Raw genomic sequence first — 23,100 nt, forward strand, 5'->3', positions numbered from 1 at the left:
GCCAGGCTAGTGATCCAGCGAGCTTAAGGTGCCGGGATCGAGCCCACCTGGAGTCAACTTTGTGTACAGACTCTTTCAGTGTTGACACAACCCCTAGTGTACAGTACACAACCCTGTACACTTAAAAGAACCCACGAATCTGTTGGTATATGACCAGATGGTGTCCGCATGAATACGTGCAAACACCAAGTTGCGGGTACAGCAACATGCACTAAACTTGGACAACGTACTGTGACTATGTGTCCCAGTCCACCCAGCTGTGAATGGGTTTCTCGTAAGGATGAGAAAGCCACATTAACTGTGTGCGCCTAAATGGCTGCAAGAGTTGTATGGTCCTCAGGGAGTTGAGGTTGAAAAATATGATGTGCCGTTGAGATTGACATCCGATGATCGAGGGAAAAACAACGCGCATTGCTGAGCTAAGCTGGATATTGGCGCTATACAAATATCATATAATAATAATAATAATAAATAAAATAAAAATAAGTTTGTGTGAATTTCTGTCTCAAGGACATTAGTTGTGCTTGCTCACTTGTATAGATTTTGCATTGCTGCTTTGTTATTTCATCTCTGTATATCTTCAATTGCTGGTATTTATGTTCTGATGACTTCTGTTGGGGTAATAATCGCGGCCAATTCAGACCACAAGACAACTGGCAGTTACCGTTACCGTTCTAATAAAGATTTTTCTGATCCATAATGTGCACCTGTGTTTGTTTTGTTTTTTATGTCATAACAATCACTGTTGGTATCAACAACGAGACGGTAATTTTACTCAAAATGTTAAAAAAGAATGTTTCTATTAGCAGCAGTGAAATCGTGTGTCCCTCAGATATTTATAACTTCGACCCGCATTATTCACAGCAATCACTATCATATTCTGTCTACTCACGCCTCGAAATAAAGTGTAACTGACAGAAAATTAATGGAGCTTGACGATCACATGTGGAATGATACTGTCCAAAAATATTCAGTGTATTATGAGATTGCCAACAGCATCAGTCAGGTACAACAATGTATTTGATAGACAGGATTAACCAGAAGCAAACTGATGTCAAGAAAGGCTAACAGTTTTTGCATCTCGCTCCATTTCCTTCACACAGAGTTTTGATCCAAAACTCATTCAAACATTGCAAAAGATTGATGTCATTGAATTTTTCTTATTGAAATGAGGCAATGTAAAGAGCAAGTTAATGAAATATAACAAAAATGATTGAAACCATAAACCTTGAGATTCACGACCTCATGACAGTAGAGTCAATGGAAGCTGACCTTCTTGATTGTGATATGGCGGCCATCTTGAATTTAAAATGGCGGCCATTTTAAATTCAAGATGGCCGACATCGGTAAATAATTAAAATATTGTTCATTTTGTTGAAAGTAGGCTTGTTTATAAATGAAAATACTAACCAGTATGGAGATAAACCAAAAATTTGTTATGAACTATGTAGCCGTGACAAGCGCATTCATGCTGAAATGTGGGTGAAAGGACAATAGACCCCACCCCCAACACCATACACAAAAAATATATTTCCCCAACCTTGATTTTCTTTGGGTTTTTTATGGTGACTAAGAACACCCTTCTGGTCAGGTTAAACACAAATTTGGCCTGTTATCAGAAATGTCTAGGTTCAGTGCAGTTTCTACTGGCCTATAAGGAAATGATCTGAAAACTCTTCAATTTTTAAACAGTTCTGCTCAAATTATAAAGTTCAAATTCACACTTGAAACGAAAGTTAACAATTAAACATTAACCTGATTAAGTCAACAACCATGAACACAGCACAACAGTGATCACTGTTCAACATTCGCTGACTGTGCCAGACATTCTTCTTTGCTTGAGGCTTCTCCAATATTTCAGTGCTGGTGTGAAGTCATAGTTCAAGAGGTCTGGTCCTTCACAAGCAACCACTAACAGATCATCCAACCTCTCTGGTGACAGCCTGTTTCTTCTTGCTGTTTTCACTACGTTCTGGTGGGTACTCACTCACAGTCAGCAGTCATTGCCAACACTGCCAACTGCAACATATTTGGGAAATCCTCCTTGTGGTAAGCGTTAATTTGCTTCCACAGTTCTGTCATCTTGTCTCTCTTGTATCCACAGTTGACAGTCAAGGGTTTCAACAGCTTCCACTCTTTCCTGGTTTCCTCAGGATCAATGATAGGAGGTGCTCTTGACTCTTGGCCCTTGTGTATGTGTACTTTCTCCTGCCCAAAGTGGTCAAGCAGACGCTCCACTTTGTCATTTCCCCAGTTCTCAAGTTCTTGACTTGACAGGAAGGACAGTGGTCTGAAAGCTAGAGTGCCAAAAGCAAACATGACATCACTGTCAGTAGCAGGGAACCTATCATTCAGTTTTTCAATTAATTTCTCAACAAAATTCTTTCTCAGATTGTCAATATTTCTCTGCCAGTGAGTGATGATCTGATTGCCTTTAAATGTCAGTCTACCATCCACAGTAACAAGATGCTCTTTCAGCTCTTCTGTGTATGTCTTGTGCAAGTGCTCCCCATCAGCACTCTTGTGCACTGTTCCACCCTGACCTGCACCAAAGACACATCCAGATTTGCCTTCTGAAATACCTGACACAGTTCAGTGATGATTGGCGGAATGTCCATTAACATGTAGGTAATGGATATGAAGTCACTGTTTCCCAGCTTCTCACAGAATCCTTTAGCTTTGGCATCCTGTACTGAATAATGATATCAGACTGTCCAGGGATCTGTAGACTGTTTCCACAGCCTTGTATATAGCCATCCATCGCACTTCGTGGATTTCTTTAATTTTCAATTTTGGTTCCTCAAGCAATTCCTACATTGCTGTCAGCTTTTCACACCTGTTTGCAGAGCCTTTAAAAAAGTAAAACAGCTGAGTCAAGGTGTCCTGGTACTCCTTCATGTAAGGAATTTCACTTGCAGCCCGTGAGCTTACCAGAGCCAATCTGTGAGCAATGCAGTGGAAATTGATCATCATTGTATTCTGTCTGAGAAAATGTCCTGTAACACTACCTCTCCCTGTCATAGGTTTTGCACCATCACTACCTAAACCCATTACTTGTGAAACTGGGATGCTCCTCTTTTCCAAACAGTCAAACATGGCCTGGGAGACAACTTGTCCTGTTCCATTACTAACTTTGACATTCTGAAGAAAGTGTGTGCTTGCATTAAATGTCTCTGGGTCTATTACTGTGCAGTACAAAACCAACTTCTTGGTCATTGCAATATCCGTGCTTTCGTCAGCAAAAATGCTGATAAATGGAGACAGATGTATCTGATTATCAATGTTTCTTCTGATGGTCATGGCAAGAGTTTCTAGTAACTCACCAGCTGTATACTCTGTCTGTTTTTTTGCATTTTTCCAACTTCTAATTTATCTAGTTTTGGAACTTGCAAATGAAAGAGAAATTTCATCAGTGATTGATATTTGTGGATTGGTATATTTTCTGTTACCAACCAACAAACTGCTTTCAACGCCACTATTATTGCTTCTTCTTTCTCAGTTAGAGCTTTCTTGACGACTCTTTCAAAACTAGATTTCATACTTTCAGCTTCTACAGCTACTCGGTGGTCCACCCCAGTTGCATGTCTCTTCTACGTGCTAGTTCTAAAATTCTGATTACCCCCAGTCATTGAATTATTTTTCTTGTGTTTTTTACACAGGGAACACGTCATCATGTTAGACTTTTGGTCATAATCTAACCACGTGTATAATTTGAGCCATGACTGTTGAAAATCTTTCTCACTACTGACACTAGCACTACTGTCATTGTCTCTACTAACAGCAGACACGGTATCATTCTCACTGCATTTATCACTGTCATTCCCTTCCACTTTGCGAAGTTTCGGCAAGAATTTTAATAATGAACAAGTCCCACCTTCTTTATTTTCTTCGTTTATAGCTAATTTTCGTTTGCGGTCAGCCATGCTTAGTTACTGAGTCTACACGATGACAAACGTGCTGGCAAGTGACAAGTAATACGATTGGTTGATGCAAATAAGCTAACAAATGAAATTTAATGTACAAATCGAGGTTTGTCATTCGGAAAACATTCGGCTTAGTCCGTGTACGTTGTGAATGATAAAAGATAAACTTCCGGGTTTAGTTGACATCGTTTCGATCCGTAAATGACGTAAGTTTTTGATACTCCAAGAATAGATAATAAATTTTCTGAAAAATAAACAACACGAAACTGATTTACAATACATAATTAATTCAATGCGGCCTACGGACGCATACATATGAGTTGTTTTGCGTCAGATCTGAATATCATGCGTGCATCACGCAATGCCGCAGCCTCGCTTGAACACTGGTCATGTTGAGGTAATGTAATGTTGTACATTACATTACATTACATAACCACAACATGACCATACAAAATAACTTGTTTTGTGCCCAAGCCATTACTCTAGGAGAGATAAGTGTCATAAAACATCAAAAGTATCAACTAATATGTCAACATTTTTCTGCATCCTTCAGCAATTCACAGAAGTCAAAATGAAAGTGATCAGATTGATAGTAGTAAAACTATCCATGATTACGTTGATGTGTTGATTGGCAGCAAAACAAATGTGACGAAAATGCTCGCAGACCCCTACCACATATATTGGCCTGTAAAAAAAACCTGATACCACAATCTGAGAGTATTACAGGCCATTTCATGAGCCCAAGACATCATATTAACTGAAAATACAGTCAAACAAAATCAGTACTGGGGAGGCTACGATTTCAAATTTTTCAGCTGCCTCCCCCTGGACCCGGGGTCATGAAAGTGACTTAAGTCTAAAAATTGCCAAAGTCTGTAATTTTTATCTTAAGAAAATACAGCCTGATATCTGAACAACAAAAGTGTATATGAAATGGGTTTATTTGCTTCCGCATAACATTATACGCTCAACATTAAAAATGACTCGCAATAAATATCGAAAATGGATTTTCTTGTAAGACGTCAAACGACGACAGATAGGTCATGCATGTATATAGATAAGGGGGCATAACTCTGCTATGCTTAATACTAGCTCAGTGTAACTCAGGTCACTTGGAGAGAATTTGTTGTGGATATGGACGCTATATTTTCCTTATGTTTTGTTCACAGTGAACCAAACTATTCCAATACAAAGTGCCCCAATGTCAGCGGATACGTTTTGGTAGTTTCACAATTTATAAGAAAAAATGACAATATACTTCATGAGAAAGCACGTAAAAGCGATTTGGATGGCCCTATTCGATATGTAAATTAGTTCTTATATTCACATATTCTCCTGTTTGTGTAGATGTATTTTGACTAATTTTGCGTCATTATTAACTGAGTACTAGCCATATCTTCAATGTAGTGAAATTACTGAAAAGACTACAACACTGGAGTTGACGTCATTGCTTGTTTTATGTATTTCGGAAAAGACGACATTGGTATGCTGATTAGTATATATCTCAACTAATTTCCATGAAGTGTATAAAAGGTTTCGGTTTCTATATCTGAATTTAACACTCTTTCGACAGAACTTAAAATGACTGATTTTACCATTTAAATAATGTCCTGAATAGATCCATAATTAGACGGTTTGACGGTGTATCTTAATGTGAACAACACGTGCACCTGTTTGGCATCAATTTGACGTAAATTAAAAAGAATATTTCACAACACCTGGCCCCAGGGTCATGAAAGTTAAATCGCTGTTCATTAACCTGTTCATATGCAACTGTAATATTGGTCCGAATGGCTTGTATTGCACATGATAGGAACTATTTAAGTACATGTTGCAGTTACGCCTACGTTTGTTCTTCTAATACTTGTTTAAGGGTTTAAAATATGGTCTACTACACTCAGTATGTCAATTTCCTATGTAAATATTATTCAAACAAACAAAACCCTTGAAAGAATAAATACTGTTTATTCTTTATCCATGGACATGATATAGAACAAGGATAAATGTAGATAATGAAATTTTCATGAAAAAATATCTGAACGATACACAAAATATATATTATTATAACACTGAAAGTGTAATCGGTGGGACATGGCGATTGTGTTTACTCTTATTCAACCGACCTTCACCTCAAAGAAATTGCCAAATATGTAACAACAATGTTAACGTTTATGACATCACTATCGTTGACCGATTTCTTACAAAATGGCAGCTCCGCTGACATGGGTACACAGGAATTTGCGAGAACACTTCCGTTGATTCTGGAATCGTTTGTACATGAATGTGTGATGTAAGTTATCAGAATAAACTGACTATCTGTGTATTCTTATATGTTTTATCAGTCATGGTGTCACGCTGCACAGAAACTTTGACAATTTCGTATAAACATATCTCATTACTGTATTGTATCTATTATTAATTTGCTATTTCTTGCTACGATACTATTTCCATGTATGTTCTAAAAGTATTGAGCCTATGCATTCTACTGAATAGACGAATGGGTGTCTGAAATTTGAGAAAATGCAGTACACAGTGTAAAGTCTCAATGTTTCTTTGTTTACATTTCAGCAAGTGCTGTCTTTCGTGCACAGCGTTCGTTTCATATCACCTAGCCACTTGGTTTTAGTGACAAAGACCATTTCTTATTTGATACTAAAATGTATGAGGAATTCAGTGATGTATTTGTCACAGCTGAATAGGAAATATACGTGATGTAAGAGGCGTCTCAGTACTGGCCTTCACGAAACGTGATTTTGAAAACACTATCCAATGCAATATGGCAGAAAGCACACTTAGGCATTAGTGTTGGTGTATTTTGAAAACATCCCAACCTTAAAGACACTAAAATTCACCATGACAGGGATAAAAGCATCAGTTGACTTGTTTGGAACATTTCTGCAGGTGCCTGCTACTAAACTATTCTCCTCAATTAATTTAGAGTGACCGGACATGATTACATCATTCTAAAATTGCCATGGTAACTGTCTTAGACTTAGTCTTAGCTGAGATTTTACTGAGAGAGTTTCATGATCCAGTCATATCTAAAATCTTAGCTAAGCAAATTTTTTTAGACTTAAGATTTTTTTTGTGCTAAGCTAATTTTAGACTTAAGATTTTTTCATGACCCGGGGCCTGGACTATGAAATTTATACTGTTAAAATCTACTGAACTGAACATATTTTGTGTTTCACTGTAATGACAATGTAATCTATATGGTGCACATCTTCGGTATTGACATTAGTAGTTTCATCATAAGTGTTCTGAATGTCAGTTGATGTCATTTGTCCAGGGTATTTGCAGGGGGAACAGTATTTTTTGCATAATTTTGTTTCTTTATGTGTTCTGTAAGGGGTTACCAAGCATACCCAGAACCAGTAATGATAGTTTTATGTGAATTTGTAGCAGTTTGTATTTTATTTTGTTTATGTATTACTGTAGAACTTTACCTTCAAGTTGTCATTGGCCTTCAAATTGACCTCTGTTGTCATTGACTTTTGGCAAATCTTTGATACTATCCTTATATGCCATGGTATTTGCAAACAGTGTCATGTATGTCTCAAATAAAGCAGTTAAATAAATTAAAAATTGGTGCCAAAAAGGACACTTTTTGATCGTTTGATTTGATTACATTTCATGTTTTAAAAATATCTCCTGAACACTTCATCATAAGAAGTATCGACACATTTTGACATATCAAAATAATGTTAAATGAAAAATTCAATTTTTGTTTTCCCAAAACTGGAAAACAATATTTGAGCAAATTTACCAATATGTGGCTTGTTTTCTTCCAAATTACTCACATGTTTAAAAATTGTAAAACAATTTTGACTCAAAAACAATATCTGCCAACAAAATATTTGACAACAACCATCATTTTCTCAGTGTCTTTGAATTGTCAGTGTTTGTTGAACACTGCAATTAGTGCTGAGAAATGTGTGTGCATTTGAAGGATTTAGAGTGAGTGAGTGAGTGAGTTTAGTTTTACGCCGCACTCAGCAATATTCCAGCTATATGGCGGCGGTCTGTAAATAATCGAGTCTGGACCAGACAATCCAGTGGTCAACAGCATGAGCATCGATCTGCGCAATTGGGAACCGATGACGTGTCAACCAAGTCAGCGAAACTGACCACCCGATCCCGTTAGTCGCCTCTTACGACAAGATAGTCGCCTTTTTATGGCAAGCACATGGGTTGCTGAAGACCTATTCTACCCCGGATCTTCACGGGTCTGAAGGATTTAGAAGTTTGAGTTACAATTATTAATCAAACAGTATTTTTCTTATGAAATACACAATGCCATTTTAGAAAGTGGTCAAATGTAACATACGTTATATTTGAGATTGCACTTTCTTAGTAAAGTACAGATTCTAGTACTTTTTCGGTTAAGTCCCATCCGGGATTCGAACCCACACCCTCAGAGTCAGGCACCTAATCACCACTTAACACTTATCAGAGGGGTACACAAAGTCTGTAGTCTAGACTACCAGTTGTCATACTTCCATTTTGTGGAAGCCGCGGTGGCTGAGCGGTCTAGGCATCTGACTTTGTGTGCTGGCGATTAGGTGCCTGACTCTGAGGGTGTGGGTTCAAATCCCGGATGGGACTCAACCGAAAAAGTACTAGAATCTGTACTTTACTAAGAAAGTGCAATCCCAAATATAATAGTATTTTTCTTAGTTGAGACCCAAAGTTTGAGATATCCTACACATGTGCAGGGGTCCAGATAATTATTTGACTCAGGGGTATTTCACTCCTCAAAGTTAAAACTGAGGAGTAAAATAACCAAATGAAAATATAATGAAGATTATTTCATAGATGCATGGTTTTATTACTTTCACAGAGACACATAGCACTAAGCAGCTTTTATTAGATTTTTTGGACTGATTGTCAATTTCTGTACGTTTGTAGGCCACACGTTTTCACTTAAAACTACTCACAAATTAAACATTTCAATCACAACATCATTTTGCTCCACATGCAACCACGGGAAATTTGACTTCCAACCAGAAATCGTTTTGTCAGTGACACTATTCCCATCGTGTTTCTTCTTAATATAGAGTTTAGCTACATTGTCAATTACATCGTTGATAATAGCAGAAACTAATGTTTCCTTGCTAACAGTTTTCCTTTTAAAAAAACCTCAATGAGTTTCTTTTTGGTAAGCCATTTTGACTGCAGGAAATATATGATAGTGCGCGTTGAGCTAGTGTGTATTAAATGTATTCCTACCCAAGGGCCATGTAATCTACAGTAGCCCTAAAGCTGTATTGTTACTGATATGGACTAGTTGTGATAGTATCACTGGGTTTAAGGGCCAGCTTTTAAACATATCGTGCCTCAAACGTGAATTAGAAATATTAATGCAGATCATTCGGAAAAACTCGACAATCTTCACTACAATCCAGACCGCCAACACTGTTCAAGACCTTAAGATTGGATGTGTCGGACTGAATCAATATTTTGACCGGTTTGGTTCATGCATGTCTACAAAATTTGACTCGTATTCTGAGAAAGTTATAATGTGTATCTTTCACCCATTGATATGACTTTTCATGGTTATATCAGAATTATCCATGTGTATTTTACGCAGATATGCATCTTATCTGGAACCCTGTATGTGTACATATATGAACAAATTTCATTTCACTTATACAAGGACATGTTTGGGATACAGATTCATGAGACATGGCATTTGAGATGAAAGAGTTCTTGTTTCTTGTGGTCAAGGTAAGATGTCTTTGGGAAGTAGTGGGAATAGGTCTGCTTGAGTAACCATGAAAGGTACAAAGGATATGTTTTATTTCCAGAGCGTGTGACAACTGTGAGGAGTGGTACCATGGTGACTGTATTGGCATCACACAGTCAGATGCCCGCTCTATCAAACGATACTACTGTGATAAATGTAGAAGTAAGTTGATGAGATGTTTATCGCAGAGTTATGTAGGTTGCCTCTGCAAATGTGAAGGTTTTTTTTACATGTATTTGAACAGTGATAAAACAAGTGGTTTTTTTCCCCGATATGCCATGAAGATTCACTTTAGTTTGATCCTCTGCCATAACACCTTGTAATTCTTATAAGATATCACTGCACCTAATCCTGTATTTTGGCTATCAGCACACTTTGAAAATCTGTAGTTTTTTTTAGTAAGTAATTATGACTGTTAACTACTCAGTAATCAGTTATACAAGTACAAGTATCTAGCTGCCCAGGCTGATCTTCTTTCAGTCACAGGGTGATTTCAGATACTTCCAACGAACTTATTACCAAAGTATTGGGATCTTTCACATCATATGAGAACAAGGTTTTATAGACCAGCCATGTGTTTTGGAACTTGGTCTCCAAAGAAATAATGGTCTGCAGTTGTGTTGAAGTTCCATAATACAATCACTAACTTGCATGACATCCAACCCAGTTTACACAGGCTTTATTCGCAGAAGCCTTAAGTGGTGGAACAGGGTAGTCAGTTGTCACCCTCCTTACGAAAATGGATAACTAGGGATATTGGAATATTAACAGTCACAACGATTGTTAGATTTCTCACGCTTTGGACAAAATAAATCCATGAATATGAAGTGATAATGCTTTTTGTTCATGCATATGTACTTGCAAAATAGTGGGTGAGTAGTTTAACATTTGATTCTGGATGGAAAATGAACACCAAAATAATCATGCTGGAAATAGGGATGCTTTCGAAGGTCATAATCATCTCAAGTTCGAGTCTTAAAAAATACCCCCAAACTTGAGAAAAAATTATTGTTGGTCAATGAAACTATGCAAGCTATTTCCACTATGCCTTTTATGCAGATGTATTTCTTTTAAGTAGAAAACTTGAGAATACAAATGATGATAATCTTATGATAGCAAGGTGAACTACATTCTTTAAGGAGTAGTAGCCTATGCTATGTTGCTTTTGTTAGGTTGAAATACACCAGTGGTTGTTGGAAGCCTTTGGGCTTAATCTTCTGAATGTCAAATTCTTTCAAAATATATATTCATGATGACGCAAGAAGTATTCATTGTTGGAGGATGAAATTTTGAGCATATTGCTGTAGGGTGGGACACTGAAGTGTTGATTTTGAGTTTCTAGCAGTGAAGTTAGTGTGACATGTTGGAGATTATTCAAGAATGAAATTGAGAATCAATGGCATTAAACAAAAGTGCTTGTTTCTTTCCATCGTCTGTAGTACCTGTGATGACAAATTCCTAGATGCCTTATTATATCTGATGTCTACTTATAATGTTTTTCTGAAATCAGATGTCAACAATACACTGGAAGTTGTATACAAGCCAAAGAAGCCAAAGGAGAAGTTGAAGAGTGAATCCAGTGATGCAGAAAAATACTACCTTACAGAATATGCAAGTAGCAAACTTAGAGATAAGGTAAATACCTGCAATACTGTTCGGTTCTCAGCATTAATGTTAGACCATCTGTTAGGTTTGCTGTTGTCAAAGGAGGTGATATCAAAAGTAATTACTTTTTCGTCCAAAACTGCTAGAAAATCAGCATTGTTTTCTTCTGTCAATCTGTCGAATATCCAGTCTCATCTCTGAAGCTACTCATTTATTGTCTGACTATAGACATTGATTGAAACATACACATTTTGGGTCAACCTGGCATCTGGAAATACTGCTTGCAGGACAACATACAATCATAATATTTTGAATAACAGCATTAAAAAATGATCACTGAAGTCTTAATGGATTCTCAAAGCATTTTTTATGTTACACTCATTCTGAATATCTGCGACCCGTGAAGGTCCGGGTTAGAATATTGGCCTTCAGTAACCCACCCACTCACTCTGAATATCAGCTGAGTAATTGCTATGTTTACGTGTTCTTATTGAACTCACAACATCCTTGGGGTGCCACCTTGCCATCTCAGCAACATGGCAAATACAAGTGCTTTTATGTTATTTCCTTGCACCATCCAGTGATGGAGGTTAACTCTGTATTCCAGCAAAAGAAGCAGAAGAAGTCAACACGTCGGTGTGGTGAGTGTGCTTCCTGCCACAGAAAGGAGGATTGTGGAAGGTGTGATTTCTGTAAGGTGAGCTATGAAGCTTCCCGTATGAAATATCCAGATGCAGTATGTTGTGCCAGTTGTGTAGTGAACCCCAGAGCAGGGGTATATCCATCATAAAAAGAGACATGTCACCCAAACCTTTTGAGTGTATTAACCCAAACTTGGCATCACTTTTAGATTTTAGTGTTAGTGCTGAGCTCAGAAAACCAAACAGCATTTTACTGGACTTGTTTCCTCAGACAAGTGTATACATATAGCAGTATATTTGAGTAGATATGTGTCGTACTTGAACACACATCATGAATGCTGAATGTGGTTTGATCACAGATCATTTAGAATGATATCCCTTACTACTCCTCGAAGTCATGTTTAAACAACAGCGTATTTCACAGAGGGCCATTTAAAGCCAAACTGGTGAAGTCTGTTTACTCATATTGTTTGAGTACTGACAGTCCTTGTGTGGTGTTGCTACACATTTTACAGGCACAGTACAAAGACCAGTATCAAAAGCTAGAATCTAGTATTCCCAGCTACCTTATGAAAGATAACATAAATGTGACTATAGATTGCAAGCCTTCAGAAAATGGTCACAAATGTTGCTAAAGTGTAGCATTGTGCATGGGTTTTAGTACAGGATGCCAGATACACTTACCTCTCTTTAGTGAACAAGTCGACCAGATACTACAGACATTATTACATTCTGGTTGCTGCAATACATTCACAGACAAGTTCTTATTGATGATAAGTATAAATGCAGATCCTCCTGTTTTCCATGTTTCTTATATATTCTATGGCCATGTCCTTTCACCATCTGAACAAAGCCTAAAATCTGTCAGAGTTGTAAAATTACACATTGAATGGTATTTGTGAGGTGACATAATATTGTATGTAACAGAAAGAATGTATTGATAGTGTAATGGTGAAGTTTGTTATGGTTGATGTATCATACTGAAACACTGGAAGTTGAGACATGTATCTTTGTGTGATGAAGAATTGTTTAACTGGTGTGTATGAACCATCCTGAAGACATGTTTGAGATCACAGTGTACAGTGGGTCAGTTGTGGGACTGTACTGTAGATTTCATCAGCTCATGTAGTGAGCACCATGAAATCATAATTTTAGGCAAGATACTCAAATGTGATCTCCCCTCGCCATCAGGTGGCGCAAACCAGCTTTTTCAAAGCCTCGCGAGAATTCGCCTTTCTCCATTACCAGCTTTCAGCTTGCAGGAGAACAGCGAGAAGCAAAACAGGATCAAAGCTCATCAACCAGAATTTTAATGCTCAACAATGGATGGACTTGTGGAGTGTAAAAGTCACTATCAGGCCACAAAGGAACCCACACTGTCAGGACACACCGGAGACTTTCAGGACACATCGGAGATCAGACTCCATCCATGGCTAGCTCCTGCAACAAGGCGAAATATTTTAGTACCGAAGGCAAGCAAACGGGATGGGTGGGTGGGAACACTTTCATATCTTGCCTTCGGTTACTCATGAAATTAAGATTTCATGGCGCTCACTACGTGAGCTAATGAAATATACAATTTCGCAACCTTTGGCAAGATACGCAAGTGTTAGTTTAAAGTTTACCTGGTCAAAACTGCCTGCTGGAAAGTGTTGACCTCTTGAGTCCTACAATAAGAATTTTCTGAAAGTTGATTACTTTGACCAATTCGCCTGTTTCAGGATATCATCAATCGAGATACCTTGACCCATTGCCCAAGTGGAGGCAGCCCTGGTAGAGTGTGCTGTGAACCCTGCCGCCATCCCTGACTCCTTCATGACATTTTTCCATCACCTGCTTATGGTGCAAGTTTTCACATGCCCATGGGGCTTCACATAACTCAGGAGCAGATAATGGCGCAGGACTATGTCCAAGGTCACCCGCTATAATCTAGTCCTTGACAAATATCCTTAGTACGTTCAACTACACACAAAGACTTGTCCTCCTCAAACCTAAAGAATTCTAACACATTATGTATTTTCCCTGGCCTACAAGTCTTTGTTCTTTTTGCCAAAGGTTACCCTATACTCTTTGATACACATATATCTTGTGTGTAATTGTTGAATCTCTGATGCCCTTCCAACAGAGGTTAACACAAACAGCATAGCCAGTTTACCTGTAGGAACCTTATTGAAGAGATTCGCATTCTCTCTATCCTTTGAGGCTGTTCCGCAAACAGGATTTCATCCTCCCTGACTATGTGAGCATCTGCAGTTTGGTTGTCCAGTCTCATGTGTACACACATTCCTTTCTTGTTCTTTGTGAACGATTTTAGAGCTAGTAGGAGCTGTAAGTAGCTCTTTCTCATTGATGTGATATGATTGTTCTGTGGAGCTCTACACACCCTGAGTTGTCTGACCCTGACATACGGCCCCTCAACCCTTGTTGGAGGCGTCCGAGTCCACCCGTCAGATCTGGAGTGGGGGAGATCCATCTGACTGATCCACTTCCTCTCTCCCCTCGTGATCCAGAGTCAATGGGGTTTCGTAAGACTTCACCTGAATCAAAGTTCTTATTTGAATCATCTGGTGGTATCTGCACTGCAATGTTGAGGAAGAATGGCCTGAATGGATGACAGCAGTTTTCCCACCAGCTGAAACACCTGATGCACTGTCACTGTGTGAGATCGTAGAACCTCCCTGCACTGATTCTTTATTTGATCCACCTTCTCCTCTGGTAGGTAGAAGATCATTTCTGTGAAGTTTATACAAAACCCCAGGAATTTTGTCCTTTGTGATGGCACAAACTGAGATTTCTCCCAGTATATTGTGAAACAGAGGGATTGGAGGAGGATAAGAACTTGCGAACTATAGTGGAACACTTGAATCCCCTTTTGAAGCTCCATTAAAAAAAGTGGACGTAAAATCACTCACCCCATTTGCCTCCCTTGAAACCATCTTTTGGCGCGAAAAGGTCACATGATCGGCCATGCTTGTTCACTCTCTGTTATTTCGAGCCCTGACACTTGGATTTGCAGGGAAATCCAGAGTGCCATGAGGGGAGGTTGGGAGGGCTAACCTCATGAGTCAGGATAAGTATAAAATATCAATTTTAGTCAGGACATTACATATTTTTCCTTATCCTGACTCATGCTTAATTGCTTGTAGAATCCGACGGAAACGGTGGTGGGTCAAGCCACTCTGGATTCTCTGCTGATTTACGTCCTTATACCCCCTTGGGAACTTCTCATGGCATTTGTCCTTTCTTCCAGCTTCCTCTGATGAGTGTGGGGGGACCACAACTTGACAGATTTATCCTGGAAATCTTCTCCTGACATTCTGTGTGGATTTATACAACTCCAACTCTTGATGCTTGCATCAAGAGGAGAAGTGACCCTACTTCGTGTACAAGTAAGTCCTTACAAGTACCGGGTCCATCACTCATGCTAGTCTGTCCTAGACGTGCGCATGGACTCTTAAACCGTACTCTGTTGAGTGTTGGCTTTTACAAGTCACGTGACAAAAGGGTGAGATTTATCTCAGCGCCTTTGAGGTACCGTCAATTGTTTTGCTACAACAAGCCGCCCAAACTGTGTATGCCGGAGACGTCCTCTGTAGCCATGTCTCTGAGGTAGTGGCTGGCAAACACCGTCTCCCACCTCCAGAAGCAGCCCTCCATTATTGTTGATTTGGAGCAGTTTCCGTGCAGAGCTAGCGTGGATGCCAGTGCTCTGACTTCATGAGGATTGGAGGCTCGTGGAGGATCAAGTCCTGCTGCTTTATAGGCTCTCAATATGACAGCTCTTATCCATATTGATATGGTTATACGTGAGACTTCCGTAGGTGTCTCCGTAGATAGAGGGATGAAAAGGCGTTTGAATTTTCGTCTCCTCAATTTAGACCACTGTAGATATATTTTCAATGCTCTGACTGGACATAAGGATCGGTCTTGCGTATCCTGTGGTCCTAATATCGACGAAAGTGCTGGGATATGGAATTGTCTGTCTGGTTGACCAGGCAGTTGATTCTTTGCTATAAAACCCCATCTTAGTCCCAGATGCACTGTGTCACGATGCGTGTCAAATCTTGTTCGTTCGAAGTCTAGAGCATGAATTTCTGACATCCTTGCCGCTGTAGCTAAGGCTACGAGGAACAGTGTTTTATGAGTTAATTTCTCATATGATGTCCTTTCTAGTGGTTCGTAATCTTCGCTGGTAAGATGTTGTAGAACCACGTTGAGATCCCAAGCGGGCGCCTTGAATTTTCTTTGTTGGTCTTCCAACTTGAGTGAGCGTAGTAGTGCCAGTATCTCTGGTACTTTAGTCAGTTTTATACCCATCTTCATCGTGATAACTGAGCTCAAGGCCGCTAGGTATGTAGAGAGTGTAGATCCCTTCAATCGTTTTGTCTGTCTAAGATAACAAAGGTATTCCGCCACTTGAGGATGTGTTGCTTCTATTGCAGTGAAGCCTTTATTCCGAGCGTATTTCTCAAAACTTTGCCACTTGTCATCATACAAGTTACGGGTTGTTCTGCGTAAGGCTAAAGTTACTGCTTTGGCCGCTCTGGTGGAATATCTTTTTCTCAAGCACGTCGTGATACGCTCCACGCGTTTAGTCCTTCCCACATTATGCTCAAGGCGTCCGTTGCCCATGCTTGAGGATCTGGGACCGGAGAGACGAATGTTGGTAGTTCTTTGTTGAACTTGGTTGCGAACAAATCTACCAGTGGGGATCCTATTGTCCGAATGATGTCCTTGAATGCCTCTGGGTGTAGCATCCATTCCGTCGGTGACGGATTCATAGACGGGATAGGGCGTCTGCTATCACATTTCTGGCTCCGGGAATGTGTGATGCTTTTATGTCGATGTTCAGGTTGTCTACTATGCTGAATAGTTGAAGTTGAGGTCCAACATGCTTCTTGACCTTGTTGACCCTTGTTTGTTGATGTAGAACGCCACTGTGGAGTTGTCCGTATGGATCATCAGTTGAGCGTTCCTTAGTATGCTGGGCCAGTGTAGTAAGGCGTTTATGACTGCTTTCAACTCTAGCATGTTGATGTGTAGCTTCTGCTCCTGATTTCCCGATGCCACTTTGTTGTTTAAGTGAGCTCCCCATCCTTGGTGGGACACATCTGCGTAGAGATGTGTGTTGGATCCCGGCTCTGCTAAGTAGGTTCCTGCGCAGACATTCGACTTCTGTGTCCACCATAATAGGTATGGTTTCAGCTCGTTCGGTAGACTGTCTAGATGATCGTTGACAAACACTTGTAGTGGGCGCAACAGTAATCTGCCTCTGCGTGTCATATCTTGCGCTGACGTGAGGAGACCGAGTGGACCACTCTCGTAGTGGTAACGGAGAGAGTAGTGTTTGCGATATCATCTGTTGTATCTTGATCCAACGGTCCTCCGGGACTAATAGATGATTTGTTTAAGTGACGATTCGTATTCCTAGGAATTGTAGATCCTGTGTAGGCTCTAATTCCGATTTGAGATGATTTACTAACCATCCTAGTTGAGTGAGTAGCTTGATCGCAAACGTCAGTTGCCGTCTGAGTAGATTGGGATCTTGATGAGCTTGAATCCCGTCGTCGAGGTAAAACGCACTGCGTAGACCTTGATGATGTAGGTAACTGACGATGGGCTTTGTCACTCGAGTAAACAAGGGGGCCGACGATATTCCAAACAGTAGTACCCTCCACTGGTAGTGACGTCCGTTGAACAGGAATCGTAGGTACTTCCTTGAGTCCTGATGTATTGGGATGTGAAGGTACGCATCCTGTAGATCTATGCTGGCTAGATAATCTGACGGACGGATAATCTGTCTGAGTTGTGGAAGATGTACCATTTTGAATCTTGCGGGCTTTCTTAGATGATCCTGGTTGAACTTTTTCATGTTGTAAATCAGTCGGAACTTTTCCTTGGAGTTTTTCTTTGGGACCAGAAAAATCGGGGAGTAGAAACCTGGTGTGACGATTTGTATTTCTTCGATTGCCTTCTTGTCGAGTAGAGTTGTAATGGCATCGAGTAGTTTCTCCTTCTGATCGGTAGCATAGTTGTACATCTGAGGAGTGCTTGTTAAAGGTGGAACCGCTTGCAGTTCTATCTTGTATCCTGTGTGTAGTATCTGGGATACATAATCGTCTTGTAGAATTCCCCAATTCTTCCAGTAAAGTTGAAGGCGTCCACCCAATGGTGAGGGTTGTATGGGAACGGCTGGGGGTGGAAGACTCCTGTCGTTCCGACCCTGTCCATCAACGTCCATGAATCCCTGCAAATTTAGATTTGCCAGAGTAGCGCTGAGATGTCTGTCTGATAACGGTGGCCAGTGTATCGATGGACTTGATCATCATCACTTCTCTGGACTCCTTCGTAACTTCTTTAGCCACGTTCCCAATTTCTCCTGCGAAGATATTTGTTGCTGCACATGGAGCTCTGAATAGTGGTTTGGTAAACTTCTCACTCCATTTACAGGCTGATAGTAGACCTTGTCTTCATAGCAGTGTTAATCCCGCCGATGTAGACGCTAGGTGTTCTGACATGAACTGTTGGTCTTTCTTTTGAGTTAATAAGGCTGAGTAGATCATCTGATCTTCTTCAGATGAAGAGTTTGCAAACTTCGCAATTAGGGTTTCGTCGATGGCCCTTGACCTGGCTAATCCAAAGAAGGTACGTCTAGTGGTTGTGTCTAGTTGCGCTAGCTTCTTGTCCTCCACTTTATAAGTCCTGACTCGAGCGTCATTGATGAGTTTATAGTTTTCATCTACTTCTGGGGCCTTCATGAATGGTTCCATATTGTGTAGTGAAAATCTCTTAGCATTAAACGGTGGAATGCTTTGACTCTGATACTTCGTTACCTTCTTGAAGGCTGAGCTGAGGTTATCTGGGACGTCCAGTACCAGATCTATGGGTGGCAGTGTTAACGTGTCACAATCGTCGTTAGACATCATGTACGTGTCGGCTTCATTATTCTCCTTAGATGGTGATGCAAGCTCCAGACCATCCATGATTTGATCTCTGTATCTGAGAAGATAACTCCTCCATCATCCTCCGGTTTCGATGTGTCTCGTTCCGCAGGTCGTTGCTGTTGGTCCTGATCTCTAGGTGGAAATCTATGTGTAAGCCTGCGTGTAGGCACTCGTGAATGCCTAATTGGAGATGTACTAGGTGATCTGTATCTGCGTGGTGACGACCATGAAGATCTTGCCGAGCATCTGCGCGATGGTGACCTGTATCTGTAAGTTGTATGCCTTCGTGAAGGCTTATAATCTCTTCTGCGTGGTGAACGCGTAGACCTCTGGTGCTTGTCTGAGTCCGAGGATGAAGATGATCTGCGATGCCTTCGCAAATGCTCCTCGTCTGTAGCAGGCGTTCTTTCTTGGTTGTTGGTTCCAAGAGTGTCTTCACCAGTGGTCCTTCTGCGAATGCCTTTGCTAGATTCGTCTCGATCGTTGTTGTCATCTGGGCGTTCCCTTCACGAACGTTTTCTTCACGCAGGTTGCATCCTTCATCCCGCTGAGGTGTAGACGCTGTTCGTCCTCCTTCCAGATTCGTCTGCTTCTCTGCAGTCTTCTCCTGATCGAACCTACGTTCCATCAGGTCCATCATCTGCTGGGTAAACTGCTGCATAAAGATGCCCGGGTTGAAGGTCTGCGCTGATAACTGCTGTTGCTGTACAGATGACGCCGCATCTGATAATGTTGAGGTGTCATCTGAGGGCTGCCTGTCCTCTCTGGTAGTTGCAGTCTGCGCAGATAGGCCGTCTGACTGCGTAGATATAGTTGCAGACATCGTCTTCTTCCTGGTCGGTACTTCAGGGATGAGGATCGGCGGCTCATCGTACACGTCTGCTTCGTCCGATGGGTTGATATCTGCGGCGAAGGATCTCGACTTCTTCGCTGCCCCCATTGACAACTTGACTGTAGACTTGTCTGAAGACGTCTTAGTCTTCGCAGCAGACGGCGTCCTGGTCTTCTTAGACTGCGACGAGGATGATTGAGTCGAAGAAGATCTTTTCCTAAGGCCGGAACCCTCAATTATCTGCTCAGCAGACGTCACCGGCAGCACACTGGAATGATGTACCTCGACAGACAACAACCCACGGTTATTAGCGCATTCACCCTGTTGAGACATGACTAATAACTGCCGTCTCAATTTGTCCTTGGGCACGTCTATGAACAGAATATAAATGATTACAAAATTCAATTTGAGATAAATGCTGACAAAGATTACAGGGGAGGCTGGAAGAACATATAGAAGTGCAGTTAGGACATAGTAAATGCGGATCAGCAGCCGACAATTGAAACCTGCAAGAAATGCAAGTCTTCATGAAATGTAAACAATTTGAGACATGTTGTCAACAACGTGAAAAACGGACAAATTTAGAATAAATTTCAAACCATATTGCTGGTAAATCCTTGATAAAGCCCTTATACAGCCTAATTTAGTATAACAGCCTAAATTCAAAGGATATATGCCATATAGGGGACCCAGGCGCTCTCACAACCGTCCACTAGGGCAAAGAAGGAGAGAGTGAACAAGCATGGCCGATCATGTGACCTTTTCGCGCCAAAAGATGGTTTCAAGGGAGGCAAATGGGGTGAGTGATTTTACGTCCACTTTTTTGAAGGGAGCTTCAAAAGGGGATTCAAGTGTTCCACTATAGTTCGCAAGAAGAAGAAGACAAGCAATTAAGCATGAGTCAGGATAAGGAAAAATACTAAATATACAAGAAAAGTACTATCCTCCAGCAAAAAAAGAGTAAAACAACTGTGATCTTCAAGGATCGGCCGATAGCTAAAAGCTGGGAATGGAGAATGGCAAATTCATGCAAGACTTCGGAAAAGCTTGTTTGCGCCACCTGGTGGCGGGGAGATAACACTTGTGTCTCTTGTCGAAGGTTTCGAAATGAAATACATGATGCTACACCATATGTCCTGACAACGATTAGATGTCCACAATGTCCATGTTACTTGGTGTCTTGTCTTTGCCTGTAAGATGTTACAATCAATCTTAACTATTCATTTATTTCTTGTTTTATTCATCTAGACCCTGATTTGTTTTTTGACGTGTAATCTTCCCCATCAGGGCGCTGTTGTACAAAACAACCTTAGTGCTACGACAGTCGTAAGTCTATGTTAAGGTTTGGGAGTTACGATCACCGTAGCCTGTACAACGGCACCCAGGACTCTTTAACAACACAATAGGGTCTGCCATGTGCTCATCGCACTTGAAAGGTACATGGAAGGAATAGTGTGTTAATGCTTATTTTCTTTCATTGTATCTCAGGATATGAAAAAGTTTGGCGGCCCAAACAAAATCAGGCAAAAGTGTCGCTTGAGACAGTGTGCAAATTTTGTGAGTATATTGGAAAGTTAAAATAATTTCTTTATACATATGCATGACTATGATTGTGAAATCCTGAAGAAATGGAAATGCTAACACAGACTTTCATGTCATTTGTTTTCAAATGTAATATTCAGTATTTAACTCTACATTTAATTTAATGATTTAAAAATGCTATGTAGAATTGATGATAATGAGAGATTGTGCAGTTAAGTATTTGTGTGATGTTTGTGCAGGGACTGTCATTGACAAGCAAACAGTGGCAGAGGAAGAACTCATCCAACACTGAGACCAGCATCACAGAATCAGAATACATCCCTTTTGGAGAGTGAGTAGTCGTTGGTTATCTTGGTCCTCAGTGACCCTCACTCAGCAGCCACTAAAGTAAAATTGATAAGACAAATATTTGCTCGTGTAAAAAAATGTTAGCTTATGTGTCATCCTTCTGGTTTTCAGGTCAGTCAGGTTGTTATTTTGAAAGTGACTATTAGTGTACATGGGAACAGAAAGTGAGTTGTTCTGTGGTGTACTTTGACAGTGACAGTTGGTGTACATGGGGACAGAAAGTGGGTTGTTCTGTAGTGTACTTTGACAGTGACAGTTGGTATACATGGGAACAGAGGGTGGGTTGTTCTGTAGTGTACTTTGACAGTGACAGTTGGTGTACATGGGGACAGAGGGTGAGTTGTTCTGTGGTATATTTTGACAGTGACAGTTGGTGTACATGGGAACAGAGGGTGAGTTGTTCTGTGGTATATTTTGACAGTGACAGTTGGTGTACATGGGAACAGAGGGTGAGTTGTTCTGTGGTATATTTTGACAGTGACAGTTGGTGTACATGGGAACAGAGGGTGAGTTGTTCTGTGGTGTACTTTGACAGTGACAGTTGGTGTACATGGGGACAGAAAGTGGGTTGTTCTGTAGTGTACTTTGACAGTGACAGTTGGTATACATGGGAACAGAGGGTGGGTTGTTCTGTAGTGTACTTTGACAGTGACAGTTGGTGTACATGGGGACAGAGGGTGAGTTGTTCTGTGGTATATTTTGACAGTGACAGTTGGTGTACATGGGAACAGAGGGTGAGTTGTTCTGTGGTATATTTTGACAGTGACAGTTGGTATACATGGGAACAGAGGGTGAGTTGTTCTGTGGTGTATTTTGACAGTGACAGTTGGTATACATGGGAACAGAGGGTGAGTTGTTCTGTAGTGTACTTTGACAGTGACAGTTGGTGTACATGGGGACAGAAAGTGGGTTGTTCTGTGGTATATTTTGACAGTGACAGTTGGTGTACATGGGGACAGAAAGTGAGTTGTTCTGTGGTGTACTTTGACAGTGACAGTTGGTATACATGGGAACAGAAAGTGGGTTGTTCTGTGGTGTACTTTGACAGTGACAGTTGGTATACATGGGAACAGAGGGTGAGTTGTTCTGTGGTGTATTTTGACATTGACAGTTGGTGTACATGGGAACAGAGGGTGAGTTGTTCTGTGGTGTACTTTGACAGTGACAGTTGGTGTACATGGGGACAGAAAGTGAGTTGTTCTGTGGTTTACTTTGACAGTGACAGTTGGTATACATGGGAACAGAAAGTGGGTTGTTCTGTGGTATATTTTGACAGTGACAGTTGGTGTACTTGGGAACAGAAAGTGGGTTGTTCTGTGGTATATTTTGACAGTGACAGTTGGTGTACATGGGAACAGAGGGTGAGTTGTTCTGTGGTGTACTTTGACAGTGACAGTTGGTGTACATGGGAACAGAGGGTGAGTTGTTCTGTGGTATACTTTGACAGTGACAGTTGGTATACATGGGGACAGAGGGTGAGTTGTTCTGTGGTGTACTTCGACAGTGACAGTTGGTGTAC

At 40.6% G+C, this 23,100-nt stretch overlaps 1 protein-coding gene across 2 annotated transcripts in view; it reads left to right on the plus strand.

The window, feature by feature from the left end:
* LOC124280559 (CXXC-type zinc finger protein 1-like) overlaps positions 1–23,100 on the plus strand; it is an 85,222-nt gene that overhangs the window by 19,426 nt on the left and 42,696 nt on the right. For both annotated transcript variants that reach the window (XM_046716506.1, XM_046716507.1), the window contains 5 exons: positions 9,731–9,831; positions 11,180–11,304; positions 11,882–11,971; positions 21,180–21,248; positions 21,473–21,564. In XM_046716506.1, the coding sequence (XP_046572462.1) occupies positions 9,731–9,831; positions 11,180–11,304; positions 11,882–11,971; positions 21,180–21,248; positions 21,473–21,564 (477 nt within the window). The remainder of the gene's footprint in view (positions 1–9,730; positions 9,832–11,179; positions 11,305–11,881; positions 11,972–21,179; positions 21,249–21,472; positions 21,565–23,100) is intronic.

The sequence above is a fragment of the Haliotis rubra genome, unplaced genomic scaffold (assembly GCF_003918875.1).
Source record: "Haliotis rubra isolate DU_JTF1 unplaced genomic scaffold, ASM391887v1 Scf27, whole genome shotgun sequence".
Classification (NCBI taxonomy): Eukaryota; Metazoa; Mollusca; class Gastropoda; order Lepetellida; family Haliotidae; genus Haliotis; species Haliotis rubra.